This window comes from Simochromis diagramma, unplaced genomic scaffold (genome assembly GCF_900408965.1).
Source record: "Simochromis diagramma unplaced genomic scaffold, fSimDia1.1 OVJJ01000646.1, whole genome shotgun sequence".
Lineage (NCBI taxonomy): Eukaryota > Metazoa > Chordata > Actinopteri > Cichliformes > Cichlidae > Simochromis > Simochromis diagramma.
Window position 1 is genome coordinate 1918236 of NW_024387279.1, and position 23339 is coordinate 1941574.

A 23339-nucleotide genomic window follows, 5' to 3' on the forward strand; every position below is an offset into this window, starting at 1 on the left:
TCTCAGTACCGTTTTCTTCTGTTTGTCTGTGATGAAATTGCTTTCAGGACCGTTGCCCAAGCAAGGGGGAGGGTGCATCTGACCTCGGCTGTAATTGGTCCAGCCCAGAGTTGATTAACCAGTTGTCCAGTCCACCACCTTTCATTGTTCATACCGTTACAAACAACATTGCCCCATAAAAACGAAAAATCACCGGTGGGCTGATGGCCAGTCCAGCTGTGTGAGGTTGTATTGTACTAGTCGGTTGATGTTTGACATCAGTCGTCTTCCTGGACTGGTTTTATTTATGTGTCAAAATTCAAGTTCATTAATGTACAAACTTTATTTATAGAATTTAAACACTCAGAAAGACAAAGTCAAGAGTAAAAAAACAAAAACACCTGACAGATTAGTAAATACAGGTTTTCAAAAAAAAGGAAAAAAAGAGAGAGAGATTAGAAGTTTGCAGACATCTTGGTTAGACTGAGTTTCAGGTCCATGGTGTGCATCTCAATCCTCTTGTGGAGCTCATCCATGGATGTGGACAGTGTGTCATAGAGGGCCTGGACACAGAAGGGGATCGTGTTACTCTCAAACTATGAATGAACAGCGAGCAGACGGGAGCTGCCTGTACCTGAGCCTTCTCTGTCTCTTTGCTGCACACGTCTCTCAGGCTCTTAATGCTGGTCTTCAGCTTCTGCGTCTCAGCGGAGATCTCTTGGATTTTGTCAGCCATGTCCTCACGCTTCTGGTGGATTTGGTCACACTGCCTGCAGAAAAGTTAAGTTTGGTTTTTAATATGTCAGTTTATCACATTTAAGTCTTTCGGAAATACAACGCTCTTGTGAATCTACCGCATCAGGAATCTTGCCGTTTATTAACTCCACTAAAGTTAATACCCCAACACTTCCTGAACGTGCTGCTCCTTCATCTCTCTCTTCTTCTGCCTGCGGATGTTCTGTTTGCACTCCTTATCCTGCTTCATGCCCAAAGCTCGCTTCAGCTGGCCTTCCTCCATGCACAGGTTCTTCAGCTCCTTCTGCTTCTTCTCATACTGAGCCATCAGCTCCTGGTGCTACTCATTCACACAAACCACATGGATACACAAATCAATGATCAACTGCACTGTTGAGTTTGAACTTTAAACACAAGAATTCTATTTTATTTTATTTTTTTAAAAGCTAAATGACTTTATCTCCTATAATATAATAATATAGTGGTATATATAGCCCTTTGGCTGTGTCACATCAGCTCAGGTCAGAGAAGATTGAAAAGAGTCAAAAGCAAGTACAAATATGATTTTGGGCCTCAGTGCAGCTCAATCGTTCATCCTCTCTTTTGAAAAAAGCTGTATTAGTTCCTCTGTTTTATCCCTCACAAACAGCAGATGGATGGCGCTTCTGTGCTCATTGGCAAAAAATGCACAACTACAGGGCACTTGGGTAAGTACCAAAGTAAGCAAAGTGTCTTCATATTACTTTGACTTTCAATTTGTTTAAAGCAAAAACAATTTACTCAAGCATTGCAGCTCGGCAGCTTGTTACTGGATTAACAGGCTGATTGTTTTTGTGCTGCTTTCTTTCAATGAACTTCTGACAAGAAGAGAACTTCCCGTCAGTCACAGCTGGGCCGACAAGTTCTTCAAATCTCAATCCCCAAACGTTTAAGTGTGTATACAACTACTTACCGTCTCCATGCTGATAATAAATATGTCTGATATTAAATTAAATAGAATATACTGCAACAGTGCAGTGTATAAAAAAAAGCTCATAGGCAGTGAGCAAAAGCTTCAGGAATAGAAAAGAAAATATCAAACAGACATTACATAATTTTCTTCCAGGTGTCCCACTCTGTACATCCGGTCTATGTGTGTATAGATAAAGAAGAGAGCAGCTGCTCTGACATTGTACCTCTTCCAGCCGCTGCTTGGTGTTGCTCATGCTGCTCTCCAGGTCCTGCAGAAGGCTGCACATCTGCTGGATCTCAGCCTCGGTGTGAGTCACACCCTGCACCATGTTCTGGAGCTCCACCACACGCTCGTCTGTTTCTTCCTGAAAACAGCCATCATACACGTGGATCACAAACACATCAACTCAACGCAGCAGCTTTTGGAGTCAAAGACGTTTTCCACTCACAATGGAGTTCTTCATGTTCTTCACATTCTCCCTCATCTTCTCCATCTGGCTCTTCAGCTCCTCTGGAGACTCCACGATCTGAGACTTCAGTTTGCTGATGTCTTCCTTCAGGTTGCTGACATCTAGCTTCACCTGGGCCTGATGCACAAAAACTCGCACTTATATTTGCCAGTCAAAACTCCGAGTGCACACAGACAACAGTGTAAAGTGCTCGGACAGTTTACCAGTTTCTGGGTCTTCTCTGCTATCGTAGCTTTCCACTCTGTGATGCTGTCGTTTTTGGCATTCTGAAAATAAAAGTGTTTTGTTTTGTTTTTTTATTTACTGATGGCACACACAATACCTTTTACTACACTGAGCATGCTTCATCACGCCCTACCACTTCCTGGTATTCATGCATGGTGGTGGCCTGTAGCTCAGAGAGAGCAGCTGCCAGCTCATCAGCCTCAGCCTGTTGCTCTGGTGGGATGGTCCTGAGTAAGGACAAGACAAAGTGCAGTGCTTAGCCTGCATAGCTGTTCATTTACTCGTAAGAGACAATTGATAGATTATTAGTCAATCATTCTGTTGCTTTAAATAATTAAAAAAAAAAAAAAAAAAGGTCATATATTGTGCATTCCCAGACAGTGAGATCGGGAAATAACATATGTCTAGTGATGCGCGAATCATGAACGAATCATTCAATACTCGAGAATCACTTTACTGACTCATGAATCATGATTCACAAGCCCAACTGACTCACTGACTCATCCCTGTTGCTGTTAGCAGCAATGTATCTAGCCTATAATTAAAATTGTGGAGCAAAACACAACATCCAGTATCGTAACAAAAAAATTTCTGCTCTGAACTGGAAGAAAAAACCCTGAGTAGAAGCTCACATCAAGAAAATAGCTCCTCGGTTCACAGTAGCATCGCTCTGCTAACATGCTAACAGCACATTTGAGCTACTCACCCCCCTCCCTCCTGTGCTGAATCATAGACTGAATGGTTGTATCCCAATTCAGGGTCTGCAGCCTTAAAGTACACAGCCTTAACGGTCCACAAGGGCCGCGTACTCAAAGACCGCTAAGGCCGGAAGTGCAAGGCTTGTGAAATGGGAAGGTCTAGCCTCCGTTGCGCTGCCAAGGTTGCGTAGCAACCATGATACTAACAGCTGGAAACGTTTCATACAGCTTTGTTTGACAGAAATGAAGGAGAAAATGTTTTGTTCATTTGTTTCTAAGATAAAGGTCAGCTATTGAACGGCGTATATTTTAAAGTAAAGGCTTTAAAACCAAATTAGTACAAACGTCACTAATGTCACATAACTTTGCCAACATGTGGCAAACAGTAATGTTTTAATGTTCTTTGTTATTAAACATTTGCACATAAATAAGTGCCATAATAGTCAGTATTTAAAGTTTACTCTTAGGGCGACCCTCATCCGCCGTTTTTTTTCCCGGCAAAATTATCCACACCCAACGCATTGTGCATAATGCATTCTGGGATATGTTGGGCCACGAAGTCTACACCGCCACATCCTTAAAATTCAGGGAAATGAAGGACGCATTTGAGGGCCGCATTTTGAGCAGCCTTCGAATTGGGACAGCCTTCGTTGCGTCGCTGTGACGTAATCGGCCTTAAAATGCGACCTTTAAGGCTGCAGACCCTGAATTGGGATACAGCCAATGAATCACTCACTCACTCACCCCCTCCCTCCTGGCTCACAGCTTCTTCTTCTTCTTGGTTGGCAACCAATGTTAAGGCGCATTACTGCCCCCTGGCTCACAGCTCAGTGGACATTTAGATGAGAAAATATATATTTAACACATTTAAGGAAAATACTAATAAAATAAAATAAAATAAATGTTTATTAAGCAATTTTGATAGGAAATTGCTTAATTTTAGAAATGTTTCTGCTCTTTTTTGCTGTTTAGTTGTTTTCTTTTAGAATCATTCATCTTAGCAGTAGGATTTACATGAAAAGAGAAACAAATTAAGTTTGAGTGAAAATGTACATTTTTTTGCACTCTCTGGTCGACTGACTCAGTGAATCAAATGACTCATTAAAACTCGATTCAGTAAAAAGAATCAAATTTACCATCACTACATATGTCATTACTTTTCCATGTAGAAGCTCAGCCACATAAACTGTGTGGGAGATTCCTGTTGGACAGGGACCCATTTTAACACAGGGATCACCTTGTGTTGAAATGTAAGGGATCCCCTTACCTTAAATATCTGCCTATAGTGGCACACGGGGATCAGAGTTATCTTTTCTTGTGAGTGAGACAAACAAAAATTCAGTCTGTAGTTTCTCATTTTGAGCCTAAGCAAAAGGAAAGAGTTCTGATTGAGCAGACAGCCTTGGATTAGCTCTTCTTTCTGGAAAATTTAGCAGCTGTCTCCACTAATGAGCATAAAAATGTTATTAAATGGTTGTGGCCTGGATTGTTTCAGGGATGGCATGTTTTTCCAGCCATACACCAAACAACACCGACAAAAGTCACAGAATCGTTCCTCCACTTACGTCAGCATCTCAATCTTCTTCTCTGCCTCCCTGATGCCTTTAGTATAAGCCTGCAGTCTGTCCATGTCTGCCCGCTGAAAACACACAAAGCAACCGTATTACTGCGAGGCTAACAAACACATTGGAATGGTATATAAAATAATAATCCAACGTACTGAACCTTATTCTACTCTCATGATTAAAAGTGATTTGCAACATGTCGTCTAAAGTCTTAGTAAACGGTACAGTTATGCATATCGGAGTCATTTATGAGAACAAAATGTTCATCCTTTATTTTACTCCCCATTCCACACAATTCTCTATGTTCCCCAAGAAAACATACAAATTTAGTCTGCTTCTCCAAGACGACCTCCATCCTCTGCTTTCTGAAGTGGAGAAAGTTCATGATGGCGCTCAGAATGGTTAGAGTCCTCTGTTTTTCTGGAGAAATCAGGCCAAGATTATCATCAAAGAAAATTGTACATTAAACACAATCTCTAAATTTGAATATTTGGGAGATCTAGACTGCTGATAAAAAAAACAAAAAAACAAAAAGACATTTGAATGTATGAGGGGTATTTTATGCAAGATACAAACCACAAACTATTGAATGAAATCAGTGAGACTTACTTGGAGCCAGCAGATCATTGAGTGAAAAATCATACACCAAACACATAGGCAGAAACTGCCGCCTAGAAAGAAACGATAAACACACAAAAAAAACATTTCACAGTTGTAAACTAAGATTAGACAAAACCAGCAGTGTACGCTACACTTTGTTCCCTCATACATGCAAAAATATCTACAGTTTGAACCTCTCTGCTTTATTTCAGGGTGCAGCACAATCATTTATTTCTCCATTTTACTTCACTATAGTGTTGGTGTGCATTTATTATTATTCAATTATAGTTTTGCATCAGTTAAGTTCCCAAAAAAGTTCCATGTGAACAAAATATGGGTTTATGAGAGTTGCAGATTCATTCATTCTGTTTTTATCTACATTTTATACAGCTTCCCACCTTCTACTGAGTTGGACTTGTAATAGAAATATTGATATTTGGCCCCAGTGAACTGATAATAATGTAATAGGAGGAAGTCATATGATATACCATAGCCTAGCCAGGGCCTAACTGCCTACAGCAGGGGTGTCGAACTCCAGGCCTCGAGGGCCGGTGTCCTGCAGGTTTTAGATATCACCGTGGGTCAACACACCTGAATGAAATGATTAGTTCATTACCAGGCTTCTGGAGAACTTCAAGACATGTTGAGGAGGTCATTTAAATCAGCTGTGTTGGATCAAGGACACATCTAAAACCTGCAGGATACCGGCCCTCGAGGCCTGGAGTTCGACACCTGTGGCCTACAGGATCACACTGTGTCATCAGTCTCAATAACTGTGTTGAATAATCAAGGTTACTGTCACTCATCACAGTCATCGTGATTGGAATTTCTGCTATAACCAAGCGGCCTGATATCCCAGACAGAAAATGGGTAAACTCACATGCGTGTGTAGACACTCATGATAGCAGTTGCCCCTTCGTGATAGGCTGGATACTGAATGTTCTCCAGAAGCGGAACCTGTGGAAAACAAATTACAAATTCAGGCCACAGACAAAAGAAACATCAGCTGCAAACTGAACATGTTGCATTTGCTCTCACATCAGAAATTGACATTCATACACTCAAAAGGTTCTATAATGTTTCTGTCAGTGATAGCATTTTCACTGCTATGAAGACAGATCACACATATCAATTCAACTACAGGCACTGCAGACATAAAGGCTTGGATGCTGTGTGTCATATTTGAACACGTTCCTTCACTGTGAACTAAAATACAAGCTTGCAAAAAGGTCACAGATCTGCAGAAAAGACATCATCATCATCATCATCATCAAGCCAACTAAGAGAAGGAACATTCACTGTCTGAGCATTTTAGAGCAGAAGCAGAATTTGATATTTAACACTCACCATGGAGTGACACTCAGGCCTGAAACGATACAGGAGATGCAGCACTCTCATGTATAAGGTCTGAACTGCTTCTGGCTGTAAGAGAGGAAAGTGCTCTGTTAATGATCTTTTTCTCATCCTTTATCATATTCGACACTATGTTTCCACCTGAATCTCAGGGTACTAAAAGACAAACAGACTGAGGCTTACATTCACTCTTCAGTGTCCAAGAGTGCAAGAAGAGGTCCTCCTGCTACCCCTGAAATCTTGTCTCTCTTTGAGACATGATTTCAGTTTAAGAAACAAAGGGCAAAGTTTGTTCTGTGTTGAAGTAATGACCTGGGGTCAGGGCTCTGAATAAAGAGTATTTTCATTATTTGACTTCTTTGTAAATGTGACTGTGACCAGAATAGTTTACTGTTTTACAAATTTGGTTAGAGGGGTCGATTGCGCTCATTTTTTTTTTTCTAAATTCTTTGAATGATTCAAAATGCAAAATAATCCTTATTTATCCTATACTGGACCTTGCTGAAGTCCCTCAATTTATCTTCTATCTGAAACAAGCTAGTTTGACTTCCCTTACTTTAAGCCAATCTTCTTTTGATTGGCTGTCCCTCATAAACAGGCCTGAGTAACTGAGATGACCATATTAGTAGTGCTGTCTACTCTCAGTGAGCTTTTGGCTCACAGGGATTAGTTGTTCACATACCTCAATATCAAATCCTGGCCATGTTTAATGTGAGCAGATAAGAATGAAACAGTATCCAAGGTGTGACCAAAAAGGTGCGAGCTGTTTTCAGCTGAAGCAGCCCGTTTCCAAAACCGCACATCAGGTAAGGAGTAAGACCAGAAGAAAGACTGTCTTTCCTCCCTTCTCTCCAGCTCGTATGTATGGGGTTATATCAACAATCTGTACACCCAAGATTAAGATGAATCAGTACAGGATTCTACAAAGTGAGAGGTTACGTGGAAATAATGAGAAATGTGGCGTTTCCAATTCAGTAAAAGCATAGTAATTTTTTGTGCCAATACCCACCACACTGGACCAAGTACAAGAGGACATGAAAAGACTTTCACTGTAAGACCTCAAATGAGCTGGCACCACTTAAATCAGTTCAGTTGTTCAGCAGGAGATGATCTTGAATATGAGACCACACCTAATAAAACAATAATGAACACCCGATTCTTTACTAGAATCAGTTTAAATGATCAATTGCAAAATCTGTTAAATCAGCAACTGTTTCCAGATGATTCATGTAGAAAATAAACAATTCAAAACCCAGTTGTATTCTTTTGGCTGTTATATATTTTACTGTATTTAGTAGGGGTGCAACGATACACAAAATTCACGGTTCGGTTCGATACTTTGGTGTCACGGTTCGATATTTTTTCGATACAAAAAAAAAAATGTTCATGCCTTTTTAATTTGTCATTTATTAAAATTATAAATATATATTTTAACTCAAAAGTACAGTTTTTAAATGTAATGTTGCTGAAACAAAAGTAATTAAAAAAATAAATATATCTCAGGGCTCTCAAAATTTCAAAATCCCTGGTAGCCCTTCGGGCAGGGACTCTTCAGTTTTTGGTAGCCCAAAATAAATTTAAGTAGCCCGAATAAAAAAAGAGCAATTTTTTGATTGATGTTTTGTTTCCTTTACAATATTATACATTAAAGTATAATATTGTAAAGGAAACAAAACATAATCAAAAAATTGTTGAAACACAAATTACAACGTTGTATAAAAATTACAATCATCAACTCAAATACTTGGTTCTAATTGAACAGAAATTTCTATGAACTTGTAAGAACTGTGTAGGACATGAATCAGTCTGTGTCAGATCCTGAATTTGAAATTTCCGCTGAAGTCACGGGTAAGAGGCAAGTGGAACCAAGATCGAGGCCATTTGCTTTTTGAAGTTTGCAAAGACTGCTAAATTGTGCCAGTGGTAGTTCACTCTTTGCAACATAGTACGCTGTTCTAAACAGATTGTTCAGGTTTATTTTTAGTATGTTATTTGCAATTGGTGTTTGTTCTGGGAAAGATATTGCAGACTGAGCAATAATGCATTTCTTGCATTTCTCATGGGTTCTAATGGGGGCCTTTCTTAAAATGACTGGTCCCAGTAACAAAGGCGCTTGTCGACTCAGAAATCGAGAGAAAACCAACAACACACCCGGCAGAACATTATGTTATTTACACGGGTGCACATAAGTAGTCCGCATGTGCACATTCGCTGTCAAAATAAAAGACGCGCACCAGATAAGAAGTTGCAACGCGCGTTGGCGTCCATATAAAAGGCACTGTTTTTGTCCGCTAGAGTGGGATTTTCACGGCACATTCTGCAGCACATCTCTGTGCGTTCATCATTTGTTTGAAGCCAGCTCATCTCCTGCAACTACTTTTCCGAGAATACGCGCTTCTTTTGTGGTTCGGACTCCTTCTGACATTTGTTTGGAGGTAGAGGAAGACCAAAGTAATTGCTTAAAGGAGCTTCTTCGACATCTCTAAGAGTTTTAAACAAATGTCTGTCCTCCTCCTGAAAATCTTATGTATGCAAACACGCGTTGCAACTTCATATCTTGTGCGCGTTTTTTTTTATTTTTTTTTATTTTATTTTGACAGCGAATGCGCACCTGCGGACCACTTATGTGCAGCCCTGGTTATTTAGCTCGTCATATTGCAGCCGCAGAAATTCTTTTGTCCATGAAACCATAAAGCTGCACTTTCTTTTTGCCTTATAGTCTGATTTGTCATAACTTCTCCGTTTTGTGGTAAGCTTTTCTTTGGCTGTCACTTCTTCACCCTGACCTGTCTTATTTGGCTCAGCAGAACTAAAATATATATCCTGCTGCTTTTACACACACACACACACACACACACACACACACACACACACACACACACACACACACACACACAACGGTCAGCGATTCTCTGCGCGATCAACCTCTCACATGTTTAAGCTTGCTGCGGGAGATTTCACTTGTCATGTTTGCATAGTAAGCTAACGATTGATAAGACGATGTCAGAGGAATTGGTGCACAAATTATCATCACTCACAGATCAGTGCTGTCGCTCTCTATACACAGTTCGCGCGATTGCAAAGTGAAAGCAAAAAACAAGCGCAAATTCAAACGCGATTTCAATATGTCACATATTGACAGTGGCTCACCGATGCCAATGACATAATTACCCAGCTACATTTCTGAAAGAATGCAAAAGCATTGACATATATTTTTCCTTCCTACAATAGCCCGACGGGCAGGGCAGAGATAGATTTTGGTAGCCCGACTGGAAAAATCGCTAGCCCCGGGATGTCGGGCTAGCGATTTTGCGAGCCCTGTATCTGATTGAGGAATCACTCATCTTTGTAAAAGAGAGTTTATTACAGAGAAATGTCTCTTTCCAAAATAAAAGCTATACTATACGCTTCTTCTGGGCTATATTCTCAGCAGCATATTGTAGCGGGTCAGGGCTGTTCGGGGTTCTGTTGGTACAGTTATGTTTTGTTTATGTTGCCATAGTGACGGGTGACGCCTTCTCGCTGCAACGGTGTGTCCTTCCGGGGTCAGAGGGCGCTCTGTGTGTTGTTGTTGCTATGCGGTTGCCGCGCTGAGCAGTTAGCTAGCGGCAGTGTTCTTCTGTAGATGTCAATAAACGGCTGTGCTCCCTGGCTAGCTCACGGGAAGCAAGACCAAACGACACCTCCGTCTCCTCCTTGTCTGAGCTCGCCACAATATTAAATATATCAGGTCCCCATAAGGAGAATCATGTGCTAACGGCTGTCTAAATGACTCGGGTAAAGTTTGTAGCATGCATGCTTGTTGTTTTTGTCTTTGCACTAGGATGATGTCGGCGTAAATGTGCAGTCATATTCGTTGTGTTCCCACTAGTGCTGTCAGCGTTAATCTCGTTGAAATGACGTTAACGCCACAACACGGCAAATCTCCGTTAACGAGCTACCCCTGATCGCCCGTGCGTGGGGCTAGACGGCCAACACGTTAACGAGCTAACTGCGCTAACACACTAGTTCCCACCCATGTAATTGAGCATTGCGTGGCACATCCAACATACTGTTTTACTTTAGTCCATGACTCGCTTACCTTCAGGGTCATACGTCACATGAAAACCAAAATAATTCCAAACGCCAGATCTGAATGAGGGTGGGGGAGGTTCAATTTGCCATGTTGCAAGGAGAGCTTAACTTCTGTCTCGCTAGCTTGCCCTGCGCTCTTCCTTCTGACGATGCTGTCTGTGTTGAACGCTCAGTGGATCTGCGCTCGACAGTGCAGCCTAGGCGGAGTAGTCGAACGCAGATTCACTGAGTGCGACCGATTTGGTGATCGGCCCGATTTTGGCCTTCATCGTGCATCATTTAGTATACGTGGGGTAACTGCTCACGCGCAAACACGTAAACGTCGGTGAAAAAGATGGAGCAGCACGGCTGTGCAGCGTGTGATCTGGACACAAGCGATGGAGGCACAACTTGTAGAACTTTGGAAAGCTCATCCGAGCCTTTTCGATGTGGCCTCACAAAATTATCATAACCACAACAACCGTGAAAATAGTTGGATTTACACTGCTGCTCAATCACAGCTGCCTGATTAATGTTTTTCATTAACAATTTAGCAAAGTTGATGGTGGTGGTGTGTCTGTCTGTGTGAGTGAAAGACAGAGAGGGAGAGCGACAGATTTTCTGTTATAACCTTCATTTTATGGAGGCACAGTGTGAGCACTCAGGTCGCATCAGAGCATTCAGGGTGGTATCGGCGATACTGATCCGATACCGATACTCTGTACAAAAAAGTGTGAGACCCTGCATCGTGACCTACCAACTTCTAACCCCTGCGAGTCAATCGTGTAGTTTGAGCAGGAGCTGAATAACGTGACTGAGGAAAAAAAAATAAAAATAAAAAAAAAAAAAATCGCACAGTGTCTGCCCAGCTTTAGGTGTACTGTCGTCTGAGACTTGCAACGCAGTGTTGGCGTTTGTTTCCCTGTTGGCCATGCTTCTTGTTGTGGTCATCTGTTGTCTTCCGGTATTTTCTCCGTAAGAGACCTTTCCTCGACCAATGAGATGAGCGGTAATCTGAATTGTCATACTCGAATTGTCATAAGTGTGCTGTCAGCTCATTGGTCACAAAGCAGGAGAGGGGCTGGGAATTATGTTTTCAAACAAAGCGTTAATTCCATTAACATTTATAGACTACTTTTGATTCTCACTGTATTACGGGTAGTGATGTGCGATACCACTGATTTCCTTTCCGATCCGATACCAAGTAAAATTCAGGGTGGTATCGGCGATACTGATCCAATACCGATACTCTGTACAAAAACTTAATGTTTCATTGCATTTCATAATACAATATATAATTGTATTATGTAATTGTAATAATAACATAACCATATTGCTTCATAATGATTAGAGGACATCAGACAACTTGTTTTTATTGCTTAATAATGCAGAATAATCATATAGAAATAAAAAAAAAAAAAACCTGATGTTGTGCGCTATTTGAGCACATTGCCTGCCTGCAGCACTAAAGGACTCTGCAAGAGACATCTGTCTCGCCCTAGCAGCACCTGTCCCTGTCCTCCTCTTCTGTTCGCCTCAACATAAGCTTATCATATTCTGTGATATGATTTACTCCGAGGTGTTTGACGAGGTCAGTGGTGTTGCCACAACAACGTGTCCACACAGGACTCTGTTTGCGCTCAGCCATTGTTGTGAGTGTGAATGCCAGGGGCTGCAACACATTTATACAGTCATATTCCGCATATGACTATGAAAGGCCTAAGAGGAAGTAGTTCCTTCCAAATTAGACAATCCGAATTGTATAGTTTCTTTCCACTGCGTTCATTTTAATGGAAAAACTACAAATTTACCCCAGAGTACTAAAATATCGATATAATATGAGAATTGATTCTAGAACATAAATTGCTGGTATCGGAAGAATCGATATTTCAGTATCGATCCGCACACCACTAATTACGGGACAAAGTGCGTCCCTTATTAGCTCAATACTGGACGTGTACTTTTGTTTCTAAATACGGGACGATTCCGTTTTTTAAGGGACGGTTGGCAACCCTAAATGGAACATACATATTAATTTGGCCCGTAATACCAAATCTAAAATCAAATGACAATGAGCCTTTCCAGCTCATTATGTAATTTGCCTTTCCGGGCTTTACCTTTTTTCTAAACCGCGGAACATTTTGTAGGAGAGAGTGAGCAGCTTCCGGTTCCTTGGAGTACATCTGGCTGAGGATCTTACGTGGTCAGTACACACAAACAAAACAGTGAAGAAGGCGCAGCAGCGCCTCTTCTTTCTCAGGAGACTGAAAAGATTCCGCATGAGCCCCCGCATCCTCAGGACCTTCTATCACTGTGCCATTGAGAGCATCCTCACTGGATGCATCACCACCTGGTATGGCAACAGCACCGCCTACAACTGCAAAGCTCTCCAGCGAGTAGTGCGGTGCTCTGAACGGATAATTGGAGGTGAGCTTCCCTCCCTCCAAGACATCTACAGGAAGCGCTGCCTGAGGAAAGCGGGGAGGATCATCAAGGACTCCAGCCACCCCAGCCATAAACTGTTCAGACTACTTCCATCAGGAAGGAGGTTCTGCAGCATCCGGTCCCGTACCAGCAGACTGAGAGACAGCTTTTTCCATCAGGCCATCAGACTGCTGAACACGTCATAGACACCTCAGCTTCACTACTGGAACTTTAACATTATGCACTCCATACTGTACAGTAACTGCCACTGTTTTGCACATGTCTCACTCTGTATATTTTATTTTATATATTTTATTTATTGTTTACTCTATTTAATTTGTAAAATATGTGTACACACACACGTAGAAAAATATTTAGTATACACATCCAGAAATGCATATACTATTATATATTGTACATATATTTATTAGTTTCAGATGTAGCCATTCTTGTATTTTGCTTGTTTACATTATTGTATTTTGCACAACTCTGTTGCTTGTGAAGCTCGCACACAAGAATTTCACTCACATGTGCTGTACCAATGTACCTGCACATGTGATGTGACAATAAAAGTGATTTGATTTGATTTTGATTTAGAATCTGTAACACCGAGCGGACCTTACCTTTGGATGAGGAGTCAAGTCGCTCTTTGTAAAGTGTTTTGCTTCTTGACCAGTGAGAACTTCAGTTCGATAAAAGTTCACTATCGCATCCGCTGTGTATACAGGAAAAGTGTTTTCAGCCATTGTCGCAAATAAATTGGAAAAATAAAGCGAATGCAAAGAACTGAAAACGTCAACTACAGCCAACGGATGAAACTGGCGCCTTCCTTATTTATTTTCAGTCGGGAGATATGATTGGTTATCGTCACTTCTTCTGTTGTGAGTAAAATATTACTTTATGTACTGGCGCCATCTAGCGCTTAAACCAAGTGACTGTTTTGATTCGGGTGACAATTAAGAAAATTAAACAGTAGCAAATTTACAACTATAATAATAATAATAATAATAATGATAATAATGATAATAATGATAATAATAATAATAACAATGATATAACAACAACAACAACAACAACAACAACAACAATAATAATAATAATAATAATTATTATTTTCTATTTATGATGAGTTCCTTCAGAAAAATACAACAACAAAAAACAAACAAAGATACAAACAAGAACCCTGTAGTTAAGATGTTGTCAATGTGGTGGCGAGACTAAAATTTAAAAGTTTCCCTCGCTGTTTTATGCTCGGGTTTTTCATATGAAAAATGAAATCTCACTTTATTACACAGAATCGTGACATGTTAAACTTTTTAATGAGGACCATGCTGTTTCCTGAGCTTCTGATGCACTTCTGACTTTCAAGGAACTGAGGCACTGAGCTTAGTTGACTGGGATTCTACATTCAGTGGCTGTGTCCTAATTCAAGGGTAGGAAATTGAGGGGTAGGGTGGATCCTTCGAAGCATGCTACCCCTGAATTTGGACACAGCCACTCGCTCTTTAGAGATATGCCTTGGTTTTAAATTTTTTTTTTCTTTGGATATATCCTCCAAAGCAGCAGGGGGCGGTAAATATAGCACTGCAAGTATTAAATGTGCGCGTGACACAATACGGAAACGGCAACTATCAACAGTGGATGCTGTATGTTTGCGAAGCCTGGTTTCTTTAATTCTCAAAGACAACTTTGCTAGCAGCGGATTTCAGTAACAGTTCCTGAAATGATAACTTGCAAGCCGATAAAGTTTTGGATTTGAGAGACAATGGCGGCGAACTGGGCCGAGAGGATTTCTGCTTTCTCCCGCAGACCGTCCGGCTTCCTCTCCGGGACCACCGCGGAGGCTTTCCTGGCGGAGTTGCTCCGCGAGCTCCGCGATGACAGAGCCACTTACAGCGTTAAGGTAAATATAGTGAACAGAAAGCGTCGGTATTGTGTCAGCTGGCAAACATGTACAGTGCAGTGTGTCATATTCATTGTCTGTTCCCTTATTTCGCTCTGGGACGTGTGTACCTTAGCCACTGACACTAAATTAGCCGTGTTTGACTCTCTACATTCGCAAGACAGCAACGAGCAAACTGTGTTGTTTGGTAGCTATGGGATACGGAGAAGTTTGAAAATGTAAAGCAGTAACATATATGTGACTGTACTTACAGACTTGCTGTTTTTTTAAGGATTTGTGGCAGTAACCTGGCGGAAGGCCAGGCAAGCTAATGTTTTTGTGTGCAGTGTTCTTATCTTCTATGTGTTTCCCACTCGCAGATCCTCCTGCTATCGCCGCTGTGTGAGCACCCCACCCTGCTGTGTTGTTCGGACTCTGTGGGTGAGGAGACAGCCCTGGAGCTCATGTCAGTATTCGCCCAGTGTCCTCCTAAGTCTGTCCAGTTTCGTTGTCACCTCCTCCTGGCTCTCACCTCCGTCCTCATCTGCACTTCCTGTGTGAAGAGCCACTCCCGTGCATCTCTAGACTTTCTGGATGTGCTCCTTCAAATAGCCCAGGACACCAGTGACATCCATACGGATGGCAGCCAGCGTCCTCTTCGGGCAATAGCCTGCGAGTGCCTGCGGGAACTGGAGGCCTGCTGCCCCGGCCTCCTCTCCCAGCGCCTTGAGCTCTTGGGTGGGCTCTGGCAGCAGGAAACATCGAGGCTCCACCAGGCTTACGCGGAGCTTTACACTCTGGTGTTAAGAAATGCCATCTATCAGCTCACCCAGGAAACAGGAGCTGGTGCTGAGCACCTTAAAGCCCTTCTGGGAGGGAACACATCAGCTGCATGGGAAGCAGACCAGGAGTCAGGCCTGGCAAGCAGCAAGGACTCAGCCATACTGTCTTCTCTCATCCTGGGACCCATGGGTACAGTACCAACTCTGCACACCGGCCCTGACTGTAAGGAGCTGCGATCAGTCCTCTCCACCCTCCTGGATGAGTCCTACCTGCTCACTCCTCTGTGTCAGGCTACACTATTACGTAGACTGACAGAGGTGGTTGCCATGGTGCCTGGAGTCCCTCCAGCTATATTCAGGACTCACCTGCTGCGGCTCCTGGGCACTAGTGAGGTTTGTGTTACATGGAATGAATTGAAGGGGGAGGGGAATCAGTAAAGGATGAAGTGCTGTGATTCCTTAAAGCAGGAAATTAGTTGGCGTTTTTGCACTTCTAGTTCCTTGTTTATAATCTGACTGGGTTTTTGGTTAGACGGCTGAAAGTGTGTGGTTAAGTCTATCAGCATTTGCATGTCTTGTTCTACAAGATAAAATATGTTGGTGTCTGTCCTCAACTTTGAAGGTACCGTCAGTCAATTTAAAAGTTATTTAATAGGGGGAAAAAAGAATATTATACTCATGAATATATATATTGATTAGTGTGTAATTACATCTTCCAACAATTTGATGAGGAAACCACCCTGATCCCACGCCATATTTTGAATAAATCAAGTTTTGCCTGTTTGCCTAGAGACCAGTCACATACGTAAGACGTCAAAGGCAGAGGAGAAGAGAAGTAGTAGTTGTTTGCATGTTGTGGAGGAACATTTCAATTTATTCCTGCACCTTCAGACTCATTATATGAAGCGCCTTACATGTTTTATCGTCAGAGAAGGGGTCCCCTCCAGCAAAGACACAGAAAACACAACACAAAGCGACAAAACCACCACTATCATAATGAAACGACACCCTCTTTCTCCTCGCCTCGAGCCTCATGTTCTGAATTGAAGTCATTTACATTTTATGACCTAATTTATTTCCAAGTGTTACTATTCATATATGTTAATATATAGTGTATACAAAAATGTGCTTTTTACACAAACACCACATAACGCCAGCCTGCCGCGGCCGTTATGGGACACAGCTTATATTTCATGGTTTTGATCTCTCTTGACTAAAACGTGTTCTACAGCAGCCACCGTAATGAGATTACATACTTGAATTAAAGGTTAAGAAAACAGAACTGAGGTGCGTGGAATATCCACAGGCCCCATTGTGTGGAGTAATGGGCTATTGTTAAAAGAAGACATTTTTCTGTTTCAGTCTGATCGTTTCAATTCAAAACATGATTTATTCTAAAAACTTGTTATTGATTACTGCCAAATATGTGTTTTCTGTTTTTCTTTTTAATAAAACAAATTGTCTTTCCCTTTGGTAAGTTTTGGGATGTGATCAGTCTGATTGTTTTGGTGTTTTTCATGCCGTCAGGTGAGCCTCCTTCATGCCACTCTGCTGCTGAAGTGTGCCTTCACAGACAGCCTGTTCAGCTCTGAAGACGAAGCCTTCATCCTCAAACGGCTAGTGGTGCTCTCCCAGCACCTGCTCCTGAGCACGCCTGAGAAACTCTTCTACATGGACTGCATCCTGCACTTCCCGGAGAACCGGCCCATCAGCTGCGGCGATGGTGACGAGACCCTCCCCGTGCTCCTCACGCCGCAGCTCGCTTCAGCTCTGGTCCCCACCGTGTTTAATGACAGCGCCACCCTGCTCGCCCGGTTCAACATGCTATCCCTGGTGTACCTGGAGGAGGGGGAGGAAGGCCAGGGAGGCCAGGGGCTGGCCTACCTCTACGAGCACCTGAGCTCGCTGCTGAGCATGGTGGAGAACGGGTGCGGCAGAGAGCTCGTCGTCACCTTCTTCAGAGCGGCCTTCCTTTTCCTGTATTATTTCTGCCACGTGGAGCGTTACTCCAACGACCTGACCAAACAGCTGTGTCAGCTCTACCTCAACCACACCAAGCTGGCTCCACATTTCATCAACCTGGCTGACCAGACCCAGGACAGACTGTCTGAGTCCAGCTGGTCTGTGGGGCTCCTCAAAGCTCTGCAGAGGGTCATTACTGAGGCACCGCTAACCCAGCTCACCTCACACGACCTCAGCCGGCACCTCAAGATGCTGGCCCGAGTGGCGGAGGAAGGAGAGATCATCCAGCAAAGCACCCTCACATTCCTCTCCAGCATCATCACTCCCTCGTCATCCTCGTTGTGCACAGGTGGTGATTGGCGTCTGGGAAACGAAATCCTCAGGGTCTGCCGCCATCTGCTCGTCCACCCAAGTCTGGACTCGCTGCTGACTCCTCTGGCTGACGTCCTGCAGCTCCTCGTCTGCCACTACGCAGACATGGAGATCCAGGACCACGCCCGTCTCTACTACACCCTCCTGACCACGCTGTCAAGGGAGAAGCTGGCTGGGGTGTTGGCACAGGGCATGGAAGAGGGAGGGCGTCAGGACAAAAAGCAGTCACTGTCCTGCCTCATAGGTGAGGGGCTGACGAGCACACTGACCATCCAGCAGACAGAGAGAGCTGTATTCAGGCTGATCGAGGCCCCTCCTGAGCCACGAGCAGGAGACATAAATTCAAATGAAGTACAGAAAGGCCCGGAGGAGGCGAGCGCATCGATGGAGGCCTACAGAGATCAATTCAGTGACTCCAGCTTTGCTTCAGAGATCACCTTACAGTACCAGCTGGTCCACATCAACTCTCATGACTCTCACTTCGATCAACTCTTTAGCATCCGCCTTCACTTCAGCCTCACAGACCATCACTACGAGGAGCTGGGCGACATCAGCGTCCCATGTCTTCTCAGAGAGAGGCCGTCGGCCATAGTTCAGCTAACACTGAAGCCCAGGAAGCCTTACCCTACCAGCCTCCACGCCAGCGCCATCTTCACCTCTCCAGATGGCCATACATGGCACACCACCCTACCTGACATCCATGTGGCTTTCCAGCAAACTTTCCTGCCTCTGCCTGTCCCCTCAAACTGGGGACGAGGCGGCACACTGAGCGTGTTCGAGGGTTTGTGGGACGAAATCTGCTCAGAGAGCGGAGACAGTGCTATGAGCCTATTCTGCTGCCAGCTGAAGGAAGCAGCTCTAAATACACTGGTGGAAAAGCACTTCCTCCCCTTCCTCATATCAGACGCGTCACATAAAGAAGAATTCAAAGTGCTCTTCTTCCTCCCACCACGCTCTCACATCCTGCTGAAGGTAAGCTCAGAGGAGGACGCCGTGCACTTCAACATTGCCACGGATAACTGGGAGCTTCTGTCTCATATTAACTCTTACCTTCTAAAAATTACATCATTACAGGAAGACACGCTCAGCTGACTGTGATGGACAATAGTGGGCTGATTTTTAAAAATAGAAATGCACTTTTAACATCCATATTTTTCAAAGTAAGATGTAAATGGGACTGACTGGGGACAGTTGATTTAAAATGAAGAAATTGCACTTTGATTTTGTTGATATGCAATTAAACAAACATGAAATGACAGTTTATTTTCTGGAGACAAAAAAATCTCATCTTTACACTTTTATTTTATTTTTAAGAAAAGCCAATTTATAACTTACGAGTGTGCAAACTCATCAACCAGATAATTAACCATTGTTGCCCTCACTTCTGTACCAGTAATGCAATTCTTTATATTAACAGTGGCCATATTTGATTACTGTACAGTGATGTTAAACAGTAAAGTAATCATTAGGAACATCCCGAACCCTGCCATGTATTAGCCATTGGTCTAAATATTGGTAGTGGTCTTCTCTCTTTTGGCTGAAAAGCTAGAAAAAATAAAGACATCGGAGAAACATGCTTCAACCACAAGTGTTGACATTGTAGTTTGTCCACTAGAGGGCACTGATGGAAATGCCACAGGGACGACAACCAGCTGACTCGTCCAGTCAGACCATAAACAAGTAAGTTGTCACATTAACCTAGTCCTCACTCATAAATAACTACACATAGCACATTTGAAAAAAAATATTGGATTTTTTTTTAATCACCATATATCAATATTGTCTTACAGTTGGGCTTTAATCAAGAGCCCAAGTTTCAAGAATACAGCTGGATAAGGTGCCTTGTTTCACCACTAATGGTGCTAAAAAGCTAAACCTTTCGGAGTGGTTCATTTTTTTCTTAAACTCTATGCTAACCTAGAATTCTGCTGAAAAATTGCAGACTGATGCTGTACTAACATGAGACGCAGGAGTACAATTCCTTTTGGTGAGAAAAGCTGGATGTCAGCTTCTTGTGTTTTTGGATGAGCTCTGTGGTGCAGCTTTATATCTGATCCTTGTGCTGAATGTTGGTGGAATATTCTGCTACACGAGTTCTAATAAATGCTCTTATACAGTAAAAGTGTCCAGACACAGTCTATCAGAGATTTTCACTTTTAGAAAAGATTTGTGTGTGTGTACAAACATAAACTTAACAAGTTGTGTCCTTAAGGCAACATAAGAAAGTCGGTGAAGCTTTTGTGACTGACACGAGCAGTTCTGGAATCCTTTAAGACTAGCGTTAGCATCTGGCTCATGTCCTTGAAAAGCCCAGTGTGTACAAGTTGGAGCAGTCTGTTCTTTATTCAGTGAGGCCTCTGAAGTTGGGTCCTGCGTACGTAGGTAAGGCTGTCTGCTGGCTGACGAGTTTGTCCATGATGGCAAGCTCCGCGTCTCTCTTCTCCACCTCGTCGAAGGGGGTCCACGACATGTCGTGTTGAAGTTTGAATGCACCAAGAAATGGGTGAGGGGAGCTTGGACCCCATTCCTGTGGAGGAGAGGAGAAGACTGTTATAATAAATAGAATATGTTTTGAGATCAAAAATCCACCATGAAGGAAACTCTCTTCATTGTCCTTTAGTTTGCTAACGTTCAGCACATCAAAGTCTGCAATACCGACAGCTTTTCTTTATGTTTGTAAAACGATTTCACGTAAATACAAACTGCAGTCCAGTGAGGTGAAGTAACAGAAAAGCTCTGATCACGATTCTGTCAGATTCACTTTTTTTTTCTTTTTTTTTTTTAAGTCCTGTTGTCATTTATTAGCCACATGCTGCTTTACACATAATGATTTATAGTTTCGGGTTACAGTTTATTGGTGTAACGCTGGAATCAGATCAGTATTTGGTACGGACAGAAATCAGGAGCTAAGGAATCGAATAAGAAAGAAAAAGAGTAGCATTGGCGGTATCTCTAATTCACAAACAAACAAAAAACGTAGGAGTTTTATCCAAATTGGATAAAATTCTAAAAAGCTTATCCTGCTACATTTTTTTTAACAAATGTTTTACATTTACAATTGAAAATGTTAATCTTCTTAAAACCAGTTTGTGCTTCCAAAACCATCCACAGCTGCAGCGTAACCAGCCACATCCAACCTGAGCAACCTGATCATCTGATTTATCAGCTCCCTTCTGGCTGCACGACCTTTGAACACTAACACACAGACGTGCAGCGTCACGTTGAGTATTCACGTGTGTGATGTAACAGCTGCTGTACTGGAGTTTTGTAACTGCTGTCAGTCTGGGCTGACATAACATGAACAAGGCTGGTGCCTACCATAGGCGAGAGGATGGAGAAGTATTTCTGTCCCGATGGCCTCTGATAGAGGTAGTAGATGTTGCCTGGCTTTTTCACAATGTTACAGGCAGCGTGGTGCAGTTCAGAGTCTCTTTTGGCTTCTTCCAAAGCCTAGCAGAGAAGCAAAGATGTCGCCTTTAGATCAGAGCAACGTGACCATGCAGCTCATCCAGCGTGCACGGCTCTTACCTTCCTCGCCTGCTCCTGCAGGTATCTGATCTGGTCTGCAATGACTGTCAGTTTGTTGCAGGCATTGGCTTTTACAAACTCATCTCCCTAGGGGGAAAAACAAAACACATATTCAGATATAACACATATTCATTATGAGAATAACCTGAAAGTAAAAAATAACAAAAACTGAGTCCAATCCACACCTTCTGGACTTGCTCTGCAAGAGCAACCAGATTCATGGGGTCTCCAACTCTGTTGGTCTGGTAGGAACTAACCAGTTCCAGCCCACTGGGAGCACTGCTGCTCTCAACCAGAGTCACTGCAAAAAAATAAAATAAAAATGAAAAACTAAATAGTAGATTGTTTCTTAAATATGGTGCTGCCTTCATGGCACATTTGAAAATCTGCTAAATAAAGAATTCATTGTTTTTTGTTTTGTTTTTTCCAGCATAGCTTACACACTTTATGTAAACACATGTAGCCAATATATCTATTGTAAATTAGTATTTACTACCTAAACGTTTCATTCATTCATATATATATATATATATATATATATATATATATGTATGTATGTGTGTGTGTGTGTGTGTGTGTGTGACTGTATATATCACATTTTCTCCTCCCTAATAATGATGACTGGTATTACAGAAGTTCATAGAAAAATAAAAATTATCAACATTTCAGAATTGCAGTACCTTTAAGATGAAACAACCTTTGTCTCAGCACATTTATTACAACTTTCTAACGTCTAAAGTTTTAAACTCCATGTAGAGACGGGGTTAACCTGCTGGGAGCAGCTTCTATACGAAAATCTACAGGAGTCCTACCTCTGAACACTTCCTCACATGTGACACAATAATATTATTAAAACACTAACACCAAATTATTTTACATGCACACGGTCCCCCGCCTCGCTGTTGGGCTCACGCAGCATTTCAGTAACCACGCAGACTGCACTGGTTACGCATGTAATGTAACTCTAGAAAATGCTAACCCACACGCTCAGCATGAACTTGAGTGTCTAGTTGCGAGTACAGTTCAGCTTTTACTTAAACAGAGGGTCAGCTCGTGTGACAGTGCGTACAGTCAGATAACCGAGAAAAAGGATTCACATGAGATTTTTGATCAAGTAAGTGTGTACATGTGTTACCTGTTGTGGTTTTCTCGGGCTGGTTAGGCAGGCTGACCGTCCTGTCCATGTCGTCTTCCTTGAAGTTTTACTATAAACTCCTCTCTCGAGTAATATCAATAATCACAACCTATCTGTAGGCTGTCCACTTGCCTGTTTTGCAACCAACTCGTTTTCAACTAAAAATACTGTAGGGATCACTGGGTCCTAATCTCCGCCCCGTTCTGCTCAAAATAGTTGTCCATATTTATGCCTTTTAAAAATACATTTAATTATACAGTTAATTTTAGCTTACTGGTGATTATGAATTTGTTTTGTTTTATTATAATTATGTATTGGGATTAATAATGATATAAACTTTTATATTCTGTATTTCGTACTTCACTACATTTACGCTTGTTCTTTCAGGCTCTCAAATAGCAGGTCGACACGAGACAGAGCATTTAAACATGAAGATATGTCAATGTTAAGAAATATGCGAAGTTGTATAATACACATAAAACGGAAGCTGTGCTCCACTTTTGACTGAGTCAGACTGCACTTAAAAGCTCCTAGCTAAAGCTCACATTAAAGCTGACACTTTCACTAAAAGATGTATTTTTATTGGTTTCGCTCGATCTTCCTCGCGCATACTACGTTCCCCATA

At 42.3% G+C, this 23339-nt stretch overlaps 3 protein-coding genes across 3 annotated transcripts; 1 reads left to right on the forward strand and 2 right to left on the reverse strand.

Moving 5' to 3' along the window:
- Window positions 1-104: 104 nt before the first annotated feature.
- On the reverse strand, window positions 105-13885 carry nuf2 (UF2 component of NDC80 kinetochore complex). The gene is made up of 13 exons (XM_040003214.1): window positions 13677-13885; window positions 6571-6645; window positions 6104-6180; window positions 5233-5294; window positions 4946-5043; window positions 4624-4697; window positions 2494-2587; window positions 2339-2401; window positions 2115-2252; window positions 1890-2030; window positions 879-1054; window positions 614-749; window positions 105-542 (listed from the first exon to the last, which is right to left on the reverse strand). Exons 1-13 carry the CDS (start codon window positions 13797-13799, stop codon window positions 435-437), a joined length of 1365 nt encoding a protein of 454 aa, XP_039859148.1. The 5' UTR covers window positions 13800-13885; the 3' UTR covers window positions 105-434.
- Window positions 13886-14506: 621 nt separating this feature from the next.
- On the forward strand, window positions 14507-19947 carry ap5b1 (adaptor related protein complex 5 subunit beta 1). Its single transcript, XM_040003200.1, has 3 exons — window positions 14507-14956; window positions 15316-16110; window positions 17245-19947. The coding sequence occupies exons 1-3, from the start codon at window positions 14819-14821 to the stop codon at window positions 19141-19143; spliced, it is 2832 nt and encodes a 943-aa protein (XP_039859134.1). The 5' UTR covers window positions 14507-14818; the 3' UTR covers window positions 19144-19947.
- cunh1orf50 (chromosome unknown C1orf50 homolog) lies at window positions 19341-22892 on the reverse strand. Its single transcript, XM_040003232.1, has 5 exons — window positions 22715-22892; window positions 21765-21880; window positions 21580-21666; window positions 21370-21501; window positions 19341-20578 (listed from the first exon to the last, which is right to left on the reverse strand). The coding sequence occupies exons 1-5, from the start codon at window positions 22761-22763 to the stop codon at window positions 20393-20395; spliced, it is 570 nt and encodes a 189-aa protein (XP_039859166.1). The 5' UTR covers window positions 22764-22892; the 3' UTR covers window positions 19341-20392.
- Between the last annotated feature and the right edge of the window lie 447 nt (window positions 22893-23339).